The following is a 24,504-nucleotide window of genomic DNA, read 5'->3' as shown; positions in this document are numbered from 1 at the left end:
ATCTTTCAGAGAAGGGGATATCATACTTCTCCTAATCACGGTTGTTGTGTAACTGAATTATGGCAGGATGGTAAGTAACTACATCCTTTTATGGTATGGTAAAAAGGTACATCTTACCCATTTGATGATTTGCATTCGAGCTGAACAATAATGGAAGAAAAAGGGTACATGATTTACATAATCGTCGAAAGAGTAGTTGGGTGGGGATTGCTTACCACGTCTCACTGTTTTTTACTTGGTTTCTTGATATTATATAAATTATACCAAATTAACAAATATTGGTTGTGAAAAAAAAAATTCAGTATGTAACAATCACGAACATTAGGAAGCAATTCATGGAAGGCGGCCCTTACGGTCTAGCTCAGCAAGATTAGTTTTCAAAGTTATAAATGTTCTCTTGTGCCAGTGTGGTTAAATGACATTGCAGTGGGTGAGTTTATCGCCTCAAGATTAATCATATTCGCACATGTGCGATAAGGTGAACGACCTACGTCATCGACGGCAGAAAGAAGGATAACTATAAGATGGATGGGTGGCCGTATTCAAGTGGATGAAGCAGATTGTGTGTGCGGTGATGGATTTTGATGTTATTAGTTTCCGCCCGGTGCAACGCACCGGCATTTGTACTAGTTTACATTCAAGCTATTCAGACCAATCATATGTTATTTAATTTCACTAAAAAGAAAGTAAAACTGACTGTGACTACAATTTGAAAAATGTTGGGGCATATTTCACAAATCATGAAGTCAATGCACAAATTGTGAAAGGTCTTTTTGAAAATGTGATTTTCACACCAAACGGGAGGGGGGGGGGGGGGGGGGGGGGGGGGAGGAGTGCCGACATCAGAGGAAGCCAACAAGCCACGACAATAGACATGGAGAAGTGATGGCAATGTGCTACACGATTTCAGTAGTGATCCTTCCAAAATGAAGGTTGCAAAACTGTTATAGAACATCTCATCTTCAGCTATTAGAAGAATTACCATAAACATGCATGATACCAGCACTTCCATGATTTGGTTAAAATAGATGAGAGTATGGTAAGTGCTAAGGTTAGCACTTTTACCTAAAAAAGAGGGAAGCAAATCTAGTCATACACCTAAACTAATAAACCCAAATTTAGTTTGTTACTGTGGGCAAAGACTGGAGCAAACATAACATCATTAATAATAATTTCAAATTGTGATATGCATAACTCGGATTTCTGACTGGGAAAACTAATGAAAGGACTAATTTGACTGCGAGTCTAAATCTGAGGTAGCGGCTTGTTCCAATAGATGATTGACTTGAATGTCAATTTCCTGTTAATTTTCCTTGTTTCTTTCCTTTCAATGCACATGAAGACATATATATGCATTCACCTCATGGAGACAGAATGAATATTCCACCAACTCATACACTTCTATAAGCAATGTTCTCCGTCTGTCTTCCCTTTAAACACACCACTCCATCTTCACCAAGCTATATTGCTCTTCCGTCCACACTTGAAACTAATTATTCTCTTATTGGCGGGCATAGACATTAGCACATAATATAAGTGGCAACCACATAAAAAGAGACCATAATAAAGGAACCAGGGAGATGTATGGACTTGACGGAATTGGAGACATAGGGATATAAGCATCTGTTTATTCAAACTGTCATGCTCTCGACAGGTTCAGTGATACATGCCTCCAGTGTCACACCTTTACCTATGAGAATGGACAACAAATTATCATGCCTAGTGATCCAGGCAGTAGCAGAACCAAGTCGTCTGTTAGGCAAAGATTCAGACTAAGCATCAAGTAGTTGGCTTGGTGGGACACAATCCAAGAATGTGGGAAGACGTTTAGTATTAGTAGGGGCAGACGTCATTTGTGTAGATATTATGTGTGAATTGGTATCTGAACTCTCTGTCTCTCTATTTCTCTGAACATCTTCCAAATTCTACTCTCATCCTCGCATGTATAGTCGTACTCTATTCCCCACCTCAAATCCCTCATGTAAGTTGATATAATATATGAATTTTGTGATCCAAGCCATGACAAATTGGTAATCAGAGCCTTAGAATGACACACTCACGGTCAAATCCTCGAGATCTGACTCATAATATACCACTGCAAATAGTGCGACGACGCCTTCTCAACCGGTCAAACCTTCTGCTCAAACTATACTGTTTTTTAGGAGGATACCATACGGCGTACTTTATTTATACTAGAAAAAAGTGTTACATCATTTATTACATCATACCTACTGTATTTTTTGAATCAAAAGCATGTCCTACAAGATTGTTAGCCATCAGTCTATCATGTTGGCCTCGTGGACTATTTTGAAAACAATATGCCTTTTAACTCCCATCCTACAGAGATGTGAACTCTTCATATTGTACCCATGATGCATGTGAGCCATCTGTCACTTATCAATTTCACTAGAGATGGTTGGCTCAAATGGACTCACATCATTGTTTTAATAATATTATTAGAATAAATTCAACGCTTTCAATAAAAAGTAGTTATCGAGTACCAAAAAGACTTCAAAGAGAAAGACTATCAATCGATAAGCCTAACATAGGGAGTCTCTAAGATGTGTCATCAAACTTCTAATACGGTGTGATGCCCATTATTTACTTTCTTATGTCATCAGATTGGGAAAAATGATCTTACTCATGGCGAACAATAACGTTGAAGCTGGTGTACAGAAGTGGCAATATATCAAGGTAAACAGGGTCAAGAGTGTCAACACAATAGTGAAGCCATTTTCCGTCCTAATAATTAGATTTGAAATCTCTATAAGCAGATTGGGCGCCTACCAAGTTACCATCATATATAGGACCATGCCTGTAGCTATAGCAGTCCATGAGCATTCAACTCATGGAGTAGCAATAAAGACTACACCAAATTTCATACTTGTGTGAGTAATGTTCCCTGTGCATCTCGCCCTTTATATATACCACTCCGTCTTCACAAAAAATGTAATTGTTCATCCACCCACAGTTCTACCTCGTGATTCATAAGATAGGTGTCAACCACAAGAACAAAGTGTATACCATGATACAAGAACCAAAGAGATACTGATGGATATGATGCAGGAATCGGAGACATCAGGACATTAGCAAACACGATTCTTCTTTGGTTGGCTCCTGGACTGAACACTTTTTTAGGAGTTCTATCTGAGAGATTGAGCGGTTCGTGACAAAGCAGGGAAGGTTGGACTGCTAAGCTCCACATGGAACTCTACCTGATCAAGTCACTGCGGTGCCAAAACTAGATCCCCACGGGACTTAAAGGTGAAGGTGGGGAAACAAATTAGGGTTCAAAAGGAGAAAGCGGGGACAGAAAGCTATGTCACCAAAGCATCTTCTGGAATCAAAATCTCGGTGTACCATGCTACATTCTTCTGTGGTCTGTCCATTTCGCATCCTCCAAAGACAAGAGCTCTTCCTCTTGTCGCAAAAAGGTTGGCCCAACAATGTATACAAGCACATAAATCCAACTGCTACGTGTAGGCGTTGTTGTCAACTTGCCGTTCCAGTTAATTAGGATGCAGTATCCAGTTTTGCTGAACTCACGCCCACGAAATCAGCTATGTCACCACCTCCCCTGACGTCCTGTCCTCTATTTGATGATACGACAATGCCAATTACTCCCTCTGTAAACTAATATAAGAGCGTTTAGATTACTAAACTAGTGATCTAAACGATCTTATATTAGTTTAATAAGGGAGTAGTTTATATCATACGACAATGATCTCCGTCAGAACCAGAAATTAGCCGGACAACGCAAAATAGATGGGTAATGTACTAGTCAGCACTGCGGGTCTGCCCCCACATGTCGGTGACATTTACCCGGGTACCATCAGTCTGACATGGTAAAGATCGAGAGTGATGCTTATGCAGATCTTTGTTGCTAGTGAAGCCTGTAAGGCAAAATGATCTGGACAAAGTCTTAGCAAACTCAATATTTGCAAATATATATTTGTATTCGACGACCGATCAGCGCATAGGCAATGTTCTCCCGAGCCATTAAGATAGTTTGAACGGAGCTTATCCATTTTCTATGACACAAGACTGTTCAAAACCTGAAAGAATAGAAACATTCATGTCACTGTACTAGCCTAGAAGACAATGACATCAACCAAATCGAAACAAATACAGTGGCAGTGCAGATCGCATATATAAGATGCTAGACAAGGTAGCTTACTCTCAGCAAGCAGCAGCGAGCTTTGATCATGGCTCCCCAGCTCTCCTCCCTCGCTGCATCCGCGGGCATTTGTGTAGTCTCAGGTCTCGCCATAGCCCTGCTGGTGATCACCCTATACATTCTCGGCACCACCGGATCCTTTGCCGTCTTCTGCATCAGAGAGTTCACCCAAAGAGCCCCTGACCGGCCACCGCTCATCGGGACCGTGTTCCGGCAGCTCAACAACTTCGACAAAATTTTCGATGAGCATGTGAAGTATGCGCTCTTGCACCCCACCATCAGGCTCGTGTATCCAGGGCACAGTGAGATCTTAACAGCCGACCCTGCCGTCATCGAGCATGTGCTCAAGACAAACTTCAGTAAATACAGCAGGGTAGTTCTCCTTTACTCATCATTTTTATGCCTCCTCTCTTTCTTGCTAACCAGTAATATGGTGGTAGATTGTTCAGTCTGCATGTCAGATGTTAAACTGAATCCGGCAAAATATAAAGAGAGGATGGTCAAAAATCAAAACTTGATAGATCCTATTTAGAGAGTAAACGGAATTGTCATGTGCTATCAACCTTTGAATTCAGATTTAAATAGAGGGTGGTCAAAAGTCAAAATTTAAACAGAGGATGGTCAAAAGCCTGTGGACATCTACAAAAAGTAGAACATACTGTCATGTGCTATCAATATTTGAATTTAGATTCATGCTAGTCAGATTAATCATATATTCCCTCCATCCCAAAATAATTGTCTCAACTTTGTACTAGCTCTAGTACAAAGTTGAACTAAGCTTAAGACACTTATTTTGAGACAGAGGGAGTATGTGCTATTTAAAAAGCAAACAGAATGCCTGTGGCCATCTACAAAAAGTAGAATACAATACTGTGTCTGACTAAAATTTGACAATGATGGACCCTATTTCACAGGGTGCATTCAACACGGAAATCGTGAAGGATCTCTTTGGAAATGGGATTTTCGTGACAGATGGGGAGAAGTGGCGACACCAGAGGAAGCTGGCAAGCCATGAGTTTTCAACGAAAGTACTACGCGACTACAGCAGTGAAGTTTTCAGAATGAATGCTGTAAAACTGGCAGAGAATACCTTATCTGCAGCAGCTAACAGAATTACCATAAACATGCAGGTACTTCCAGGATTATCATCAATATAAATAGGACCGTGTTGTATGTGCTAAGATCATATTTCTAGCTTTAATAGTTCAGTTTACGCCTGTCAAATTCAGAACTTTAATAACCTGCAAAAGATAGAAGCAAATCAAATCCTAGACCTAAACGGCTAAACAAAATTCCAATAGCTATTCTTGGCAAATAACTGGGGTAAACATAGTTTCTTCAGAACTTATGAATTGTCTTATGCATTACTCTGATTTCTGAGTGAGCAAAGTAAAGATACGAATTGATTGACTTGATGCGCATTTGCTTGCAGTTCTCTTAATTTCTACCCTTTCCTCAGGACCTTCTGATGAGAACAACTATGGATTCAATATTCGAAGTGGGATTCGGTTTTGAGCTTAACACGCTATCTGGATCAGATGAATCCAGCATTGAATTCAGCAGGGCCTTTGATGAGGCAAATTCTCTTGTTTACCATCGGTATGTCGATATGTTCTGGAAGCTGAAAAGGTATCTTAATATCGGGTCAGAAGCCAAACTGAAAAAGAGCATAAAGATAATCGACCAGTTTGTGTTACAGTTGATCCATCAAAAGAGAGAGAACATGAAAAACATAATTGGCCATGTAAGCAAAACTGTATGGTAGTTTGTTCCAACTATTTCAAAAATTTACATATGTTCAATTCTATCTTTTATCATAAATGCAGAAAACCAGAGATGACATACTGTCAAGATTCATACTGGAGAGTGAGAAGGATCCTGAGACGATGAACGATCGTTACCTTCGTGACATAGTCCTCAGTTTCCTGATTGCTGGTAAAGACACCACAGGAAATACCCTTACATGGTTCTTCTACATGCTCTGCAAAAACCCAGTAGTGCAGGATAAGGTTGCCTTTGAAATCAGAAAATATGTCGAGTGGACGCAAGAAGATACCGGCGTGGAAATGTTCACTGCAAGATTGAAACAAGGTGCTATTGACAAAATGCACTACCTCCATGCTGCTATTACCGAGACTCTACGGCTGTATCCTGGTGTTCCAGTGGTACAAATGATTCCTCTTGCTATTCATTTTAAGAGTAGAGTCCAAAAATACCAAGTCGGGATAGCTTCGACATAATTTAATTTTGATCTGGCATACACATTAACTTATTTTGTGGTACACTTTCAGGATGGTAAGATGGCAGATGAAGATGATGTACTACCAAACGGCCAACGAGTGATAAAAGGAGATGGAATGAACTACATGATTTATGCCATGGGGAGGATGAAATACCTTTGGGGTGAGGATGCTGAAGAATTCAGGCCTGAAAGATGGCTTGTGAACGGAATCTTCCAGCAAGAGAGCCCTTACAAGTTTATATCTTTCAATGTAAGTACTACAGAGAAGACAAGATTAGAGGGCCTATAATAGTTTTACTAAGTGAACATGTCAATTAACAGATCAAATTTGCATTGGGCACAACCTAGATCATCACCAAGAGTTGGCAAAGAACCTACAAAACAGTAACGTTAGTGGTATTCAAATCTGATCATCTGTTGTTGAAGCAGATAACTAAGCATATAATATTGCATTTCAACTTAAGTAGGGAACACCATGCTACTTAGCTACTAATCACTTGTACTTTGAGAAGAGTACGGCAACTAACGGCGAGCGGTTAGACACACACAAATATAAGAATGTTGCATGGTTTAAAATCAGTTCTCAAGTTACAAATTCATTTTTCCTTTAAAGCATAAGTAACCATTTTCATTTGACGAGTTTTCTTACAATGATCAGGCGGGACCTCGTATCTGCTTGGGAAAAGAATTTGCATACAGACAGATGAAAATTGTGGCTGCTACCCTGATTCAGTTCTTCAGGTTCAGACTGGAAGATGAATTCAAGGGTCCAATATACAAAACAATGTTTACCCTCCACATGGATAACGGCCTTCATCTATTTGTTTACCCCCGTGAAATTTAAGCTTGAACAGAAGAACAAGCTGCTAGATCCTCTGTTGTTCCACTGAACTATGTACGTTATCAACATCTACTTTTTTCAAGTTGTAAAAATAAATGTCACCAGCTGAAGTTGCATTTAGGTTAGTCAGATTAATCATAGTATATTTAACTTTGCATGAAACAGAGTAAATTAAACTGTCAGAAACAGAGAGATATCCAGACTGGTGTGATGCCAACCCCAGATTTGTATGCTTTGGATGCTATTCAGCTAGATATTCATTTACATGAAATTTGTACTGATACTATAGCTAGGTAATTTCCCTCCATATTTAGTTCAGAATGCATCAAACTGTAGGTGTTCAGTGAGCATACCAGGAGTATTACCCTGGATTGTCCCCCACATCAATGTCGTACACAGAAGTACAAACTGAGGGATCTAAGTCTAACTGCTGTGCCGTCATGTAGATGTCACCGTCAAGTTGCGAGTCCTTGACTGCCAATCCACTCGAGAAATAGTTTTGGTCTCATCACTATCTAGTAAAGTGGTATTGTGCCACCATCAATTCCACAACTCTTATCTCATCACATATTGTGATACATGAATAACCTGCAAATTAAAGCGTCTACATACATGCACAGTTGACAACACTAATTTGCTAGTTAAGTAACAGCATATATTGATATACAAGTGTAGCTGGTGTGCCTTTGCTAAACTACAGATAACCAGAGCAAGTGGATATTAATTATTCTAGCCAGAGTCAACCCAACTCTTTTATATCTTTGGTGTTGCCCATTGGGGTCTATGCAAAGGCATTGCCATTTCGTGATCTGTTGGTGCATATACGAGCAAAGACGCCAACCCCCTGATCAATACTACACACACTACCAGCAAGAAATATTGGCCTCCCTTTGTACAATGACTGATAGGCTGGAGCAGTCAGTTGTGGACACCTATCAGGGCCAGATGTCCCCAGGTTACGGAAAACCAGGACCAAGTAGACCACTCCCCTTTTTCCTCTCGGATTTTCAGGAGGTCAGCCTCGAGGTCAATTCCAAGTTCCAACACTCTTTCATTTCAGTTTGTGATACATCAAACACCTGGAAAGCGTCTAAATAAGTAAATATATATAGTTTACAAAACTAAAAATTGTTAGTTAATTGACAGCATATTAGTAGACAAAGTGTGGTTGGTGCCCCTAAAGTCTAAACTGGAGACAAACAGTACAACGTTGCACACCATACGGAGCAAGTCGACGTTATTATAAATAGACAGAGTTTGCCCATCCGCATCTTTGCTAAGACAAAGGCACGGTCAGAAGGGCCACTAGCTGATCTTTACCTCTTACAATAAGCATAGCAGAAGAGGCAGCTTAATGCACGGGAAATTGTGCTAGCACATCACCCTACGTGGGTCGCCAATTTGTTATTCGTTGGCATGCACTGCAAAGAAGCCAACACCTCCTGATCTGCAGCTCGTCTCCAAAGAAATTGACCAGAACGATGGATTCCTCCTCCTCACAACTCCTCACAGCTGCAACAGCAGCCAACTCAACCTTCTACCTGTCCCAATGGAGATCACAGGTGACGATGGGAGTGGAATCCTCCCTGCTCGTGCAGCAGAGCAGCCTCCTCCCCACAGTCCTCGCATGTATCCTCTCCTTCTTGGCGGCAACCATGTCCAGCGCCGCGGGCGTCGGCGGTGGCTCGCTGTACGTACCGATCCTCAACATCGTGGCCGGGCTGAGCCTCAAGACGTCGACGGCCTTCTCGACGTTCATGGTCACCGGAGGCACGCTGTCCAACGTGCTCTACACCCTGTTGGCCCGCGGCCCCGGGCTGATCGACTACGACGTCGCCGTGGTCTCGCAGCCGTGCCTGCTCCTCGGGGTGAGCATCGGGGTGGTGTGCAACGTCATGTTCCCCGAGTGGCTCATCACCGTGCTCTTCACCGGGTTCCTCTCCTTGGCAACATTCAAAACATACGGCACCGGGTTGAAGCGGTGGCGCGCCGAGTCGGCAGCAACGGCGAGGGGGGTGCTTGAGGGAGCGAGCACCACCAGGGACGGCACTGAGGAAGCGCTACTTATTGGCCGGAAAGAAGGGGCTACCCATGGGTGTCACTGGGTGGACTTAACGGTGCTTTTCACAGTCTGGCTTTGCTTCTTCGTCATTCATCTCTTCATAGGAGGTGAGGGCGCCAAGGTATGATAATTCTTGACCAAGGAGTCCTAATTACTGGTTCCTGGCCGTTCTTTATCATGCAATGAACTTTTTTTCTTCCGTCGCTTCTTCAATGCACCGAACTATAGTAGTATATTCTGAACTAAAATTTGTGAGGACATATCCTTCCATCAGGGGGCATTTGACATGAAGCCATGTGGCCTTGCGTACTGGCTCATCACCGTAGCCCAAATCCCCGTCGCCGTGGCTTTCACAGCGTGCATAGTGCAGCAAAAAGGAAAATCACAGACTCAAAAAAGTCAAGTGGTTGAACTGGTATGCTGCAACAGATCACACTAGCCAAGTTTCTCCGGAAACATCATTTTAATTCACTTGATTTGAGGGAATAAAGGATTCTCACTTTTCGTTTGCTTGATGATGACAACCGTGTGAAGGAGACTTCGGCAAAGAGCAGGCTGGATGCTTTGCCGGTGTACGTGTTCCCGGTGGCTGCTCTGCTGACCGGCGTGATGAGTGGACTCTTTGGCATTGGAGGAGGCCTGCTTCTCAACCCTGCCCTACTCCACATTGGAGTGCCTCCAAAAGTAACTATCTTTTTTGTGTGCTAATCCATCTCTTGTTCAAATCAAGAACTGACGGCAGGAGGCTCCATGGCAGATGGTTTGGTGGTTCTAATTCGATTCTATTTTTCAGACAGCGTCGGCGACGACAATGTTCATGGTCCTCTTCTGCGCGTCCATGTCGATGGTCCAGTTCATAATCCTGGGAGTTGACGGGATCGTGGGCGCGTTGGTCTACGCCATCACTTGCTTTGTGGCTTCCATCGTTGGGCTGGTCGTGATAGAAGGAGCCGTCAGGAGGTCAGGCAGGGTCTCTCTCATCGTCCTCATGGTTGCTGCCATCTTGGCGCTCAGCGCAATCGTGATAGCTTGCTCCGGCGGGGTGCATGTCTGGGCGCAGTACACCAGCGGGCAGTACATGGGCTTCAAGCTCCCATGCTAAAGAAAGAAACTAGAGTGGAGCACACATGCTTAGCCATGCCGGCGGTGAGATCGGGGCTGTTGAAATAACTTTTTTTATCACACTTTGCCGCACTGTAAGGCAGTGGATTTGATATAAATTGTAAACTTCGCTATGCTGGGATGTTTAGCTAGTGAAGAGTTCACATGTAACAGTTGCACTGTTTCAACTGCTATGTTTGTGAAACAAATAATTTGGATATAGACACAACCCATGGATTGTTCTGTTATCCTAGCTAGGATTATCCTAACAGGTCCTGAATATGCCTACAAGATAATGAAAGGTGGATACATGACAGATATTAAAAGGAAATTTGTAATGGACTGTGGACATGCATCTAATTGTGTAATAACAAATGTACAATGCTAAGCAGTGCAAATACAGTCTAGGCATAAATAGTACTTTAGACTGAGAAATGTATATCACAGGTATGTACCTACATTGGTTGGATAAATGAAAAGCTGTGCAACAAAAAGAGACTACCAACCAACACGTGTCAATACTAATTTACTGAAATGATTTGCAACAGCAATAAGTTCACACATAGCAGCAACAATGGGTTTCCTAAAATATATGCACTTCTCAGAAAGAAAGAAAGAAAATCTTCGACTTGTCCTGAAGTTGCATAGTTAATTCAGAAAATTCATATGCAGCGTATACATCACTTTGCAAATTCTACAGAGATCATCAAACAAACGCATACCAGCAATCAGCTCAAGAACTATGAGGACACAATAAGGCAGAAAGAACCCAAAATTATTTCGTTCGCCTACCTTGACCCATTGAGGACAAAAGCTTTGATGTGGGGTTGCTTGATTAGAGTAAACAAAAGAGGCCTTCCGAGCACTTGCTTTTGGGACCCCCTTGCCAAGTTGAGGAAATTTTACAGAAAATTATTCCTTCTGTATCAAAATATAAGACGCTTTTTGGTACAGAGGGCGTAAAACCTACCGGAACGATGGCTCGCCAATGGAGGCTTCCTTCATATTTAATTGAGAATGCATCAAAACGTATTGCCAGTGATCGTACCAGAAGTGACCAATCTGGAATGTTCCCCATATCAATGCCATACATAAAGTACAAGCAGATGGATCTGACTGCTAAGTCATCATGTTGGTGTTGCTGTCAAGTTGCAAGTTCTTGACTGCCCACTTGAAAAATAATTTTTAGTTTCACCACCATCCAGTTTGCTGACTCATGCTCACGGAATCAGCTATGTCACTGCTCCCTTTTCACTTTTCCTGCTTGCTGGCCAAGCAAGTGCATTCCAAAGATTCAACAATGCCGTGCAGAAAACTTGCTCGGAAATATCGCAGTGATGTATAAAAGAATACTACTATATGTGAGGTTGAATCCTGGGGCCACATGCCAGTGACATATCTAACTATTTTGCATACTTAATTTAGCTGAAGCAAAAGCTGAACCTTCAACATGGCTACAAATTACTACTCGTTCTCAAGAGTGCACATGATTCTTCTTGACCACCTTTTTTTTCGAGAAAGCGTAAAGGACCTTTGGGTTTCATTATATTGAAAAGATAGAGTTTGTTACAATCCTCCTAGAAGGCAGGATACAAGCATTCTAATGCTACTTAGTGTACATCACATGTCTGCGGTAGGATAACCCGAAGCCCTTTTGCTCCAGCCCGTGCCCATAAGGTAGCCTCCTCCTTGATTTTTGACATTAGTGCAGCAATGGAGGGTTGTGCCCTGTCAAACACGCAATCGTTTCGGTGCTTCCATACCATCCAGGGTAGGAGAAGGGTGATGGATGCCATCCCTTTCCGCTGTGGGTGGGGGGTGTTGTGTCGCGCGCGGTTCCACCAGTCCAGCAGCGAGTCCTCCTGGTTGGGGCATCCTACTGGCAATCGAAACCACGCGAGGACCTCGTGCCAAATCTGTTGGGTGAATGGGCATGCAATGATGATGTGGTGGATAGTCTCAAAGGCCTGGTCGCATAGAAGGCATCGTGGATGGTGCTGCAGGTCGCGACGGGCGAGGCGGTCTGCAGTCCAGCATCTGTCCTGCTGCGCAAGCCAGAGGAAGAACCTAACCTTTGGCGGCCTCCATGCCTTCCATATCATCTTCCAAGCAGGGCAGGTTACCGATCCATGGAACGTGGCGAGGTAGGCAGACCGTGTTGAGTATGCGCCCGTGGAAGTCCATTTCCATATCAGGCGGTCAGATTCGTCGGTGAGGATGGTGTCCGCGATCATCTGCCAGAGCTGGAGAAACTGCCCCATCTCGTGTATGCCAAATATGCCCTGGATGTCGCGGGTCCAGCTATTTCCATGTTGACCTTGTGCCACCGTCGCTTGGGGCAGCAGGCGTATACCAGTGGCGCGATCTCGCTGATTGATCGCCCCTGGATCCAGCGATCCTCCCAGAACAGGGCCATCTGCCCGTTTCCCAGCTCCATGGTCGTGGAGGCAAAGAACAGCGCACGCTCGGTGGCTGAGAACTGAAGGTCGAGCCCAGCCCATGCGCGATCTATGTCTGTTTGTGAAAACCATAGCCATCTCAGCCTTAATGCAAGCCCAGCACGCTCAAGGTCGCGTACGCCTAAGCCTCCAAGGGAGATAGGCCGGTATACGCGTCGCCAATTGACATGGCAGTGCCCTCCCTTAGCTTCGGCTCTTCCAGCCCATAGGAATCCTCTCTGTATCTTCTCGAGCTGCTTGATGACTCGCTTGGGCGGGGCGAGCACAAGGAGCTGGTGGATGGGGATCGCGGCAAGGACTGACTTTACCAACGCGAGGCGGCCGACGCGGTTTGTGAGGTGCGCCTTCCATGCCGGCAGTGCATCGGCAATCCGGCTCATGACCGGTTGCAACTGCGCCGCGGTGGGTCGTCGCACCGTGAGCGGGATGCCGAGATATGTGATGGGCAGTTCTACGATTGGGCATCCCAGGTGAAGAACGATCGGCCCAGCTTCTTCTTGGTTGCAGCGTAAGAGTGTTGCGGAGCTCTTACCAAAGTTGACGTGCAGTCCTGATACTCGCCCAAACAGTAGCAGCATCTCCTTGACTGCAGTAATGTCGCATCCGCACGGGGTGGCAGAATAGCATTACATCGTCCGCGTAGAGGGACATCGCTGGGATGGCGCGACGTGGATGTAGCTGTTGTAGGATACCTAGATCGACAGCGCGCTTGACCAGCCTTCCCAGCACGTCGACGGCGAGGACGAACAGTTGCGGCGATAGTGGGTCACCTTGGCAAAGCCCGCGCCGGTGCCATATGGGAGGGCTAGGCTCCCCGTTGACGAGCACCCTAGTGCTTGACGAGGATAGCAAGATTGCTAGCCACTCCAGGAATCTATCTCCGAACCCGAACCGGCGCAACACCTCGAACAAGAAGGGCCATGCTATGGAGTCAAAGGCGCGCGCTAGGTCGAGTTTGAGCAGCACTCGTAGCGCTCCCAGCTGGTGTAGCATCCGGGCTGATTGCCTCACAAGGACAAAGTTGTCGTGGAGGCTGCGGCCGGGGATGAACGCGTTCTGGTTGCGACTCACCATGTCATTCAGCTTTGGCGCTAGTCGCAAGGACAGAACCTTGGCGAAGATTTTCACCACAAGGTGTATCAAGCTTATTGGGCGATAGTCGCACAGGCTGCTCGCGTCGGGTCACTTCGGAATCAGCGTGAGGAGGGCCTGGTTGAGCCGGCCAAACCCTCGCCCTCGCATCTCGTAGAGCTGCTGGAACACGGCGACGTAGTCGTGCTGGATAATATCCCAGCAGGCACGGATGAACTCAGCAGTGAATCCATCCGGGCCAGGCGCCTTCCGGGCCGGCAGTCGCTTCACGGCGTTCCAGATCTCGTCGGCCCTAAAGGGCGCGTCGAGGTCGAGCAGGTCCCGAGGCTCGATGAGCTGCTCCAGGTCTAGCGCGCAGTCGCGCTCCACCGGCGTGCCCAACAGCGCGTCAAAGTGCTCGAAGGCCGCCTCCACCATATCCCTCTGGTCCGTAAGAATCCGATCATGAACGTTTAGGGTATGGATTCTGTTCTTCTGCCTGCGGTAGGTGCATTGCCGATGGAAGAACGAGGTGTTGGCGTCTCCGTCCTAGAGCATGGTGATGCGCAACCGTTGGCGTGCGATGGAGCGCTCCAGGGAGGCCAGGCCGAGGTGGACCAGCCTCAACTGCTTGTGCAGCCATTGCTCGCTGGGGTGAGGATCCGGGTCTCTTGCGCACCATCGAAGCGCAGGCACAGCTCCCTGGCTATCGCAAGCTTGTGTTTCACATTCCCGACGGAGCACGCACTCCAGCTAGTCAGGCTGCGCGCAGTGGCTTGGAGGCGAAGCGCAAGGCGCCGGAATGGGTCGTCGTCGTGGACAGAGTGCCATGCAGCTTGCACCGTTTCCTAGAAGCCGTCGAGGCGTAGCCAGAAATCTTCAAAATGGAACCGTGGGCGTCCTTTTGGCAGTGGCGAGCAATCCAGGAGCAGCGGGCTGTGGTCCGATAGTGGTCCGATATAACGGACGCAAGGCAGCGTAGGTGGCATTCTCCGTGCATGTCCTCCCAGTCGGATGTGAACAGCACACGGTCCAAGTGGACCAGGGTGGGCGGTGACTGCCCGCTGGACCAGGTATACTTCTTGACCACCTTGGTCTTTCCAATCAATTTCTTCATCCTGAAACAGCAGCATATAATATGATACAAGTGAAATATGCATATGGAGAACTTGATTGCTAGGATAGTTCAAACCAAAAATTCCAGACTTACCATACTCATAATTTGCAGATATCAAAGTTGTACTTGAAACCTAATCAATGCATAAGCGATTTTCTTAGCCATTTGGATAGTTTGACCACATGATTGCCCAGTTTCTGTCATACAGGACACAGGACGGTCCAAAAGCCCGAGAATATAAAAACATCCATGTCGCTTTTCTAGTCTAGAAGACAGAGACATTGACATTAACCAAACCCAAAGGGATTAAGTGGCTGGCCGGCTGGCTGAGTAGATACATATATAAGATGCATATGGTAAACATACACTCAGCAAGCAGCGGCAGCAGACATTTCTAATGGCTTACCAGCTCTTGTACCATGCTGCATCCATGGGGATGTGCTTAGTTTCAGTTTTAGCCATAGCCTTCCTTGCGATCACACTCTACATCCTCGGTGTTGTTGCGTCCTTTGCTGTCTTCTGCATAAGAGAGTTCACCCAGAGAGCCCAGGACCGACCACCGCTCGTCGGTACAGTGCTTCGTCAGCTAAAGAACTTCGACAGGCTCTTCGACGAACAAGTGTCATATGCGCTTCTGCACACCACCAGCAGGCTGGTCTATCCCGGGCACAGTGAGATCTTCACCTCTGACCCAGCCATCATCGAGCATTTTCTCAAGACCAACTTCAGTAAATACAGTAAGGTGATTCTCTGATCATCTCTGTTCTTCCTCTGCCTGTCTTAAGGATTAATAATAAGCTAATGGATAGGTAGTTCATTCTGAATTTTGGTGACTAAATCCTCAAGATTTATGCAATGGATGATCAAGTCAAACCGTGAGTACTTTCTTCAGTGTTACTTACATGCTATAAATTGCCATGATATGATTGAATAACAGTGTTCATTTGCTGCTGACAGTTATTAAGTTGCACACGCATTCATCTAGCGGTCCAACAGCTCATAGTGCAACATGTACACAGAGCAATTTTCAATTCAAAACAGGATAACAGCATATTGCCATGTAAACCAAAATATATCGATTGATCACAAAGAAGCAGATATTAACCATAAACCTACATACATACAGCTAGTCAGGATGCTCATGCATTAACCTTACAAGAAATAGATCAAGTTCAATATTTACTGCAAATTGCATGGAAAAGTAAAACACTGAGCCTATGGGCACAATTCATTAATGATGTTGGGGCCTATTGCACAGGGGGCATTCAACACTCGAGTCATGATGGACCTCTTTGGGAATGGAATTTTCACGACAGACGGGGAGAAGTGGCGACACCAGAGAAAGCTAGCAAGCCATGAGTTCTCAACCAAAGTGCTACGTGACTTCAGCAGTGATGTTTTCAGAGTTAATGCTGCAAAACTGGGAGAGAAGATCTCACATGCAGCAGCTAACAGAATTACCATAAACATGCAGGTACTTCCATGACTGATCAATAAAACACAAATAGTAGTAAGTGACAAGATCATATCTGTACCTTTCGTCTCTTCTCTGTTTTATTTTAGCACTTTAACTTACGAAAGATTACAGACCATTTAATCCTACACCTAAAGCCCAATTCAAGCTAGCTATAATGAGAAGAAACTGGAGCAAGCATTTCACTTACAACTCCTGGATTGGGCTTATGTATATAACTCAAGTTTTTGAGTAAGCAAAACAGAAGCTAAGTGATTTGAACAACCCCAACTGCAAAGTTCAGAGACCAACGTGGTTGTTTTGTTCTTATTTCTACCTTTTGATTGCAAACCAAGTTACTGTACTGCAAATTTTATCAGGACCTTCTTATGAGAGCAACAATGGATTCAATATTCAAAGTGGGGCTTGGTTTCGAGCTTAACACACTATCCGGATCAGATGAATCTAGCATTCGATTCAGCAAGGCGTTCGATGAAGCAAACTCTCTTGTTTACTACCGATATGTTGATATGTTCTGGCAAGTAAAGCGGCATCTTAATATTGGATCAGAAGCCAAACTCAAGAAAAACATTCAGATAATCGACGACTTTGTGATGCAGTTGATACATCAAAAGAGAGAGCAAATGAAGAACAGGCATGCTCAGGTAAGGGCTATGAAACTCCATCTCATTACAACTTGTTACAATGCTCAGCTGAGCTGCTTCGGATCGCCTGGTTGCCTGTGGTGGTCGTGTCGCCTGACGATCAGCTGGATTAGGGGAGAGATGAGAGTTCTTGCTGTTTTTGCTGTAATTTGTCCTGTAGTTTCTGGTGAATTTTTACTCTTGCTTAGCTTGTTAGACTCCCTGTTTGGACAGTGCCTGTGGTCTGCCATGGTTTGTCAGTTGTCGCTTGGTGGTTGTGGATGATTTGTAATGGCTGCTGCTTCATTTTATAAATGGGGCAGGGGGGTAACCCCTTTCGTTCAAAAAAAAAAAAAAACTTGTTACAATCGGTTTATGATATAACACAGTTTTCTAATGGCTGTGAGTATACACAGATAACTTGAGGAATAATGTTTAACTTGCTATTGAAATAGGACATCTTGGTGTCCAATCATTTCAAATTAACATGCTAGAATAGAGTTTGCAGGACTTGTTGAAGTATAACGGAATCAATCTCTAACAGTTTAGAATATCGAATAATTTCATGACAGTGTAATGTTGGCTATCTGATTTTTCAGGTGCTATGCTCTATTATGATTTATCATTTATGTTGTGCTCTATAAATCTGGAGGAATTTTAGAATATGGTCGCCTAAAATTTAAGAAACATTCTTCAATCAAATGAAGTTTTTATTGAAGTTATATATAATACGAAAACAAATGCTATTAACTATGTGTTCTCTTCATGATGGATGCAGAAAGCCAGAGAAGACATACTATCAAGATTCATACTAGCAAGTGAGGAGGACCCAGTGACAATGAACGATCGGTACCTCCGTGACATTGTCCTCAGCTTCATGATTGCTGGCAAAGATACGACTGCAAATACCCTCTCATGGTTCATCTACATGCTCTGCAAGAACCCCATCGTGCAGGATAAGGTTGCCTATGAGATCAAGGAATCTGTTGAATTGGCACAAGAAGATAATATGGAAACCTTCACTGCAAAGTTAAATCAAGGTGCCATTGAGAAGATGCAGTACCTACATGCTACGTTAACTGAGACGCTCCGGTTGTATCCTGCTGTTCCAGTGGTATGAATAACTCCAAACTTCAACAACTATTCCTTGTAGAGAGTAGAATACAACTAAAACGGGACCAGACATGACTTGTTAATATTTGGGTCTAGCACTATATACCCACTTACATGCAACTAATCATAACCTGAAACATTGGAAATTAATCATGAAAATTGAAGGACTGGGTTAGTTTGTATAGTAAGCATAGTCGGTATTATATGCTATATGAAAATCATGACAAATCCGAGTATGTACAGTAATAGTATCTATTTTATGCAATTTCCTAGCTTTAATCATAAAAACTAACAGAAAATAGAGAAGGGAGCAGGACTGTAGTTGTCGGAATGAGTTGCAAAAAAATTAAACAGGAAAATAACAGAGTACTAGAATAGCTGCCTGAAAAAATGGACAGACATAAATTGCACAAAATAATTAAGAGAAATATTTAATTTGAAACATCTACGGTTTTTGTATGAAAATATATAATCTCCAGAATGACATTGCAATGGTTAAGAAAAGATTGTGGCACTTTTTCAGGATGGCAAGATGGCAGATGAAGATGACTTGCTACCCAATGGATATAGAGTGATAAAAGGGGATGGAATGAACTACATGATCTATGCCATGGGGAGAATGAAATACCTTTGGGGTGAGGATGCCGAAGAATTCAGGCCTGAAAGATGGCTTGTGGATGGAGTCTTTCAGCAAGAGAGCCCTTACAAGTTTATATCTTTCAATGTAAGTATTACTTGAGAAATAATATCTGCACATGTTTATAGGGCCTATAATATTATTCAGTGAGCATGTCCAACTCTGACAAATTGGGTTATGTCAGGCACAGGCGAGTATATCACATTGCTGGGATTTAAATATGACCTTCTGTTGCTAAGACAGAAAATCAAGCATTACATTACAAATAAAGTAGGAAACACCATGGTAACTTCAGAAAATCAAGCATTAGCTTGCTAATGGATGTACTTTCAGAATAGTATCAAGCACTTACACACAAACTAATAAATAAAAAGTCTGCTCCTGTTAACATCAGTTCTCAAGTCAAAAACACAAGCAAAGATAGTTCTATTTTTCCTTAGAGTTCAGTTGGCAATTTTCACCATTTAATAAGTCTTCTTCACATGATCAGGCGGGCCCACGTATATGCTTGGGGAAAGAATTTGCATACAGGCAGATGAAAATCATGGCTGCTACCCTGATACATTTCTTCCGGTTCAAGCTGGAAGATGAATCCAAGAGTCCAGTATACAAAACAATGTTTACACTGCATATGGATCAAGGTCTTCATCTATTTGTGTACCCCCGTAATATTTCAGCTTGAACACCTGAACAAGCTAGTAGATATTTTCTGATTGCACTGTCATATGTAAATCTCCAACAGCTACTCTTTTGACAAGTTGTAATAATAATGTACAGTTCTGGCATAAGAACAAAGTAGCATGGGTTAATGGTCCTATTGCCATTAGAAAAGCAAATAATACGTTTTCTTAGTCCCAGAATTCCCAATTACCAAGAATGATATAATAATTGCTTTGGGGAAGCAAAACAGAACAAACAACCTCGAATCAAACAGCAATATAACATTTCACAATTGCTTACAAGAGAGTGCACAACTTGTAATATATAAGCAACTGTGATCTAACATAAGAAGGTACAAGATAAATGGTTACACAGATGTCTATTCGGCTAGAGTTGGAAGCTGGAGACCAGGCCTTGATGACCAGCCTTTGATGTTTCGGTAATTCTCAACCACCTCTTTCCTTAGCCTCTCAGCAGAAACATCCAAATGACTCTTCCGCTACAAAAGAAAGAACAACACATTTAATCCACGAAATAACAAAGTAAATGAGTTCATAGAAATTAGAAGGACATGAGAAGAGAAGGCACCTTTGGGAATGATAGCTTTGGTGGAGCCTCAACAATATCACCAAATTTGACCTTTTCACGTCCAGGGAATTCCAGATGAGTCTCGGCCTTACCAGCCTTGCGCTTCTTTTTCTTCTCATCCAGATGTCTGAAACAAAAGACACAAGATATGTTATCATCCATTTATTATATGTTTCTATGAGTGAATGTGGAGGTTTTCTTACAAGCAGGTGTCAACTACGCTAGAGTATTTGTCCTAGTAGCTCAAAAATGTATGCGGTTAACTTAGCATCACTTGAAGCAAGATAGTACATACATGGCATTGTATTTGCAACAGGCAAACATAGAAACAAAACAGAGTGATGCAAAAGCTACACGACCCGAGCCAAGCAAACCAGGACAGACCAAATGGGCTAGACAACTCACTTCTTCCTTTTCTGCTTCTTGGAAACCGAGACATTCGCCTCGAGCTCCTTGAAACGGAGATCCTCGACCTTGCCCCGCTTCCTCTTCTTCTTTCCGCCGTCGGCGTCCCCGTTCTCGTCGGCCGTCGGCCCACCCTCTGCTGCCTTGGCGTCCGCGGCAGCCTCCAACGGCTGCTTCTTGGTTTTCTGCAGAATCGTTCACCGGCTACTAAATTACAATGGCACGGACCACAAAGAAGCTAATTTTGCAAGAAGAATTTGTGTGAAGCAAAATTCTGCAGGCCGCAGCATGGCTATAGGTCGCATTACCTTATCCTTCCCGGCCTTGTCCTTCCCCGTCGCGTCGGCGCCATGCTTCCCGGGAGCCCCTCCTGCTGCTGGGCAAAGAGCGAGACGGTTAGTGGACCAGCGCTGCCGCAGAAGTAGAAGAGGCGGCAGGGGGGGTGTGTAAGGGGAGCTCACCTGAGGAAGCGTCGGCCTTGCCGGCGTCGTGCTTCTTCTGGATGGCGATGAGGCGGCGGAGCTTGGACGGGAGCGCCTCGAGCTCCCGCTGCTTGGGCGGCGGGGGCAGCCGCGCGTCGCCCCCGTGCGCCGCCCGGTAGTTCTTCTCCCTCCTCCGCACCCCCTTCCCCGTCATCTCCTCCTCCTCCGCCGCCGCCGCCGCCGCCGCTCCCTCGCTCGATGGTTGGTCTGTTTTCCGCCGCCGGTACGCGGGGTTAGAGGAGCAGAGGGAGCGAGGTTTACAGGCACCAAGCGGGCCAACGGGCCTGAATTGGCGCCGTGGGCTTCTCCGGCCCGTCCCGGCCCGGCCCGGCCCGTGTGAATGGGCTCATGGCTCGCGTGCGCGAAGCCTCTTGACCAAACAGAAATGGCGGCGGCGACACGTGCAGCAGCAGCGGCGCAGTGTCTGCACGGACTGGCCCGTCGCCGAGCGCCGCCCCACGCTTTCCACCTACCCCGGCGGCGGACCGCCGTGCGCATGGCCTCGACGGACGCGCCACAGCTCGGCGCCACCGTGGATGTGCCGGGCGCGGCGGGGCCCGTGCGGGTCCTGGCGGCGGCGGGCCTCCCGGAGGCGGACTTCAGGAAGGCGCTGGACTCGGCGCTCTTCAGGCGGTGGCTGGGGAGCCTGCGGGCGGAGAAGGGCCTGCTCGCGTCCGGGAAGCTCGGCCTCCGGCAGATCCTCATCCAGGTCCGCATCGAAATGTTTGAGCTGTTTCGGTCGATGGCGTATCTGAAATTTGTTGGTGTGCAGGGGGTGGACATGTTCGGGCAGCGCGTGGGGTTCCTCAAGTTCAAGGCCGACATCGTCGACGAGGAGACCAGAGCCAAGGTGATCAGATTGCCCCAAAAATTCTACTACTTCCAGCCTTGATTGACAGCAGTAACAGTTTGTGACTTGTGCAATTTTAAGGCGTATCACCAACTGATGTGTGTGCGACTTCCTCATGTCTAGTTGATTTTCTACTAGGATTGCTTAGACACAAACATGGTTTGGAGCAGCATGAGTGTGGTGCTCACAACTCATAAGTTGGCTGCAGATAGCATAGAACTAGAACAGGGGGAGAGGCTGGGATGGACCAAGGTGGGCAACATATGTGCTTCGCCGGGGTTTGCCGAGTCGGTATCTGCATAGGCTAATGCACCGTTTGGTGGCGCTGCGTTAGCATGAGGGATTTAGAGCTAACTACCATGCTCGTGAAATCTTTATACTAGACAGTTCCTACTACATAATCAAAGTACATACTGTGGATTTTTGTTTGTCTCATCGATTGGCAATATGTTTAGATTCCAGGGATTGTCTTTGCAAGGGGGCCTGCTGTTGCTGTGTTGATTCTTTTGGAGTCAAAAGGGCAAACTTATGCTGTTCTTACTGAACAGGTATGTTATAGTACTGTGATTTCGAGCGAATGGTTGAATATTATATTCCGAGAACAAAGCACTCTATGCTTATTGACCCCTTTGGACATTCTCAGGCTAGAGTTCCTATTGGAAAATTTATATTGGAGCTACCAGCTGGAATGCTAGATGATGAAAACGGCGATTTTGTTGGCACCGCAGTCCGAGAGGTTAGTATCTTCTTTCCCCAAATATACAGCATATCCACTGAAGTTTGCATGCTATTGCAGCTAATGAGTCACACTAGCCCTGTTTTTGCTCGATTTTGTTCACAAGGTGTAGTTTGTAAAGTACTCCTAAGTATTCAAGTTAATGTATACATCATTGTTCGGTAATTATAGTTTAATAATTGCTGACAGGTCGAAGAAGAAACTGGCATAAAGTTAAATTTGGAGGACATGGTTGATCTTACCGCTTTGCTGGACCCTGCTACTGGGTGCAAAATGCTTCCATCACCGGTAAGTGGCCTGCATTCCCTTCATTTTCTTCAGTTCACAATTAAGGCATAATTTCTGCTTCGAAAACAGTAACATAACTCAAATCAGATTGGATTACGTGCAGTGGGCAGAACTGATGATAACATTGTACGTACGTAGTTTGGGTTCCTTGCCTCATTATACCATCACAACACAAAAAGCAGAAAACAGCCAGATGAATTCAGTTGGCAATAACTTTGCAGATGTGTAATAATCCTGCTATATATGCTGCTTGCAAACATAGCAAAGAGTACTGCATAGAAATTCTGGCATGTGATTCAGCAAAACTTCTATAAATGGGATGTTCTTTTGGCACCATATACCTGGCTAGAATGGAAATGTTCTCTTGATCTGTGCCGACGCAATTTGGACACCTGTTTTAAGAAGCTCCTGATCGTGCAATGCCTTGACTAACTAACTTCCTCTTTTTACCAGGGTGGCTGTGACGAAGAGATTGGCCTGTTCCTTTACAGGGGGCATGTGGACGACGAGACCATCAGAGCTCTCCAAGGGAAGGAAACGGGCCTCCGGGACCATGGCGAGCTGATCAAGCTGCGTGTGGTCCCCTACGACCAGCTCTGGCGCTCGACAGCAGACTCGAAGGCGCTCTCGGCCATAGCTCTGTATGAGATGGCCAAGAAGGAAGGCGTACTGCCGCCATCTAGTGGCTCATCGTCGAACCTGTAAACACCCAACGGGCCATAGTTCGTTATCTCCAGCGAAGTAGAAAAAGGCCGCGACAATCATGACATAGCCAGTATCACCAGTGCGCGAATTTTACATTCAAGCAAGTTTGGTGGTGGAAGACTTTGATGTGAAATAACTAAATGTCATCTAGATGATAGTTGTCAAATCTGAAACAATGTTGACTTGCAACTGGGATTAAATAAACTATAATCCTAGTTAAGGGTGAACTTGCAACTCGGAAGGAACACAAGCCCAATTGTGAGTCAAAGGGTGGGCTTGTAAGTGGGACGAAACACACTATGAGCCTTGTTGTGTATCGAAGGCGGACTTGTAACTGGGACAACTATACAAAACTATCATACGAGTTGCTTGTCAAGGGTGGACTTGTAACGGTGACAACTAGAAAGTTTGAGCCTAGTTATGAGTTGAGATTGGGCTTGCAACTAGGATGAAATTAAGGAAACCACATGTCTAGTTGCGAGTCAACGATGAACTTGCAACTTAGATGAGAAAAATGTGACTCCAGTTGCAAGTTAACGGGTGAACTTGCAACTAAAAAAACTACACAAAACTACAATACCAGTTGAGGCCAGACTTGCAATTAGGACAACTATAAACTATGAACCATGATGCAAGTCAAAGATGGACTTGCAACTTAGATGACAAACAAATTATGGGCCCAATTATGAGTCAAGGTTAGACTTAACTTTGGCAAGCTACGTAACCTGCCTTTGTGACTTCTACAACACATGTGAGACAGGGTGGGCAGAAAAGAGCACAAACAGAACAATGCGCGAGAAAATAACATACATACAACACGGATGGGCCGACAAATGAGCAGAAGGGAACAAGATGACACAAGAATACGGATGT

At 44.8% G+C, this 24,504-nt stretch overlaps 5 protein-coding genes across 6 annotated transcripts; 4 read left to right on the top strand and 1 right to left on the bottom strand.

Annotated features, from left to right (window-relative positions):
- The first annotated feature begins 4,205 nt into the window (after positions 1-4,205).
- On the top strand, positions 4,206-7,263 carry LOC123413654 (cytochrome P450 704C1-like). The gene is made up of 6 exons (XM_045106594.1): positions 4,206-4,550; positions 5,092-5,307; positions 5,637-5,921; positions 6,004-6,342; positions 6,469-6,669; positions 7,078-7,263. The coding sequence occupies exons 1-6, from the start codon at positions 4,206-4,208 to the stop codon at positions 7,261-7,263; spliced, it is 1,572 nt and encodes a 523-aa protein (XP_044962529.1).
- Positions 7,264-8,618: 1,355 nt separating this feature from the next.
- Positions 8,619-10,643, top strand: LOC123411380 (sulfite exporter TauE/SafE family protein 2-like). Its single transcript, XM_045104317.1, has 4 exons — positions 8,619-9,443; positions 9,597-9,737; positions 9,857-10,006; positions 10,116-10,643. The coding sequence occupies exons 1-4, from the start codon at positions 8,742-8,744 to the stop codon at positions 10,422-10,424; spliced, it is 1,302 nt and encodes a 433-aa protein (XP_044960252.1). The 5' UTR covers positions 8,619-8,741; the 3' UTR covers positions 10,425-10,643.
- A 4,560-nt stretch (positions 10,644-15,203) lies between these two features.
- On the top strand, positions 15,204-19,712 carry LOC123407539 (cytochrome P450 704C1-like). The gene is made up of 6 exons (XM_045100705.1): positions 15,204-15,812; positions 16,329-16,544; positions 16,904-17,188; positions 17,946-18,281; positions 18,804-19,004; positions 19,408-19,712. Exons 1-6 carry the CDS (start codon positions 15,468-15,470, stop codon positions 19,597-19,599), a joined length of 1,575 nt encoding a protein of 524 aa, XP_044956640.1. The 5' UTR covers positions 15,204-15,467; the 3' UTR covers positions 19,600-19,712.
- A 126-nt stretch (positions 19,713-19,838) lies between these two features.
- On the bottom strand, positions 19,839-21,234 carry LOC123407542. 2 transcript variants are annotated; one of them, XM_045100708.1, is made up of 5 exons: positions 21,032-21,234; positions 20,879-20,943; positions 20,571-20,755; positions 20,166-20,292; positions 19,839-20,076 (listed from the first exon to the last, which is right to left on the bottom strand). In XM_045100708.1, the coding sequence occupies exons 1-5, from the start codon at positions 21,204-21,206 to the stop codon at positions 19,957-19,959; spliced, it is 672 nt and encodes a 223-aa protein (XP_044956643.1). In that variant the 5' UTR covers positions 21,207-21,234; the 3' UTR covers positions 19,839-19,956. The 2 variants fall into 2 exon arrangements, with proteins under 2 accessions (XP_044956643.1, XP_044956642.1); XM_045100707.1 differs by having other exon boundaries at positions 20,879-20,946; positions 21,032-21,221.
- A 188-nt stretch (positions 21,235-21,422) lies between these two features.
- LOC123407541 (nudix hydrolase 14, chloroplastic) lies at positions 21,423-23,858 on the top strand. Its single transcript, XM_045100706.1, has 6 exons — positions 21,423-21,761; positions 21,825-21,902; positions 22,358-22,450; positions 22,546-22,638; positions 22,828-22,926; positions 23,380-23,858. The coding sequence occupies exons 1-6, from the start codon at positions 21,438-21,440 to the stop codon at positions 23,629-23,631; spliced, it is 939 nt and encodes a 312-aa protein (XP_044956641.1). The 5' UTR covers positions 21,423-21,437; the 3' UTR covers positions 23,632-23,858.
- The last annotated feature ends 646 nt before the right edge of the window (positions 23,859-24,504 follow it).

The sequence above is a fragment of the Hordeum vulgare genome, chromosome 7H (assembly GCF_904849725.1).
Source record: "Hordeum vulgare subsp. vulgare chromosome 7H, MorexV3_pseudomolecules_assembly, whole genome shotgun sequence".
Lineage (NCBI taxonomy): Eukaryota > Viridiplantae > Streptophyta > Magnoliopsida > Poales > Poaceae > Hordeum > Hordeum vulgare.
Note: the sequence above shows the minus strand (reverse complement) of the source record. Positions and strands in the feature narration are given on the sequence as shown.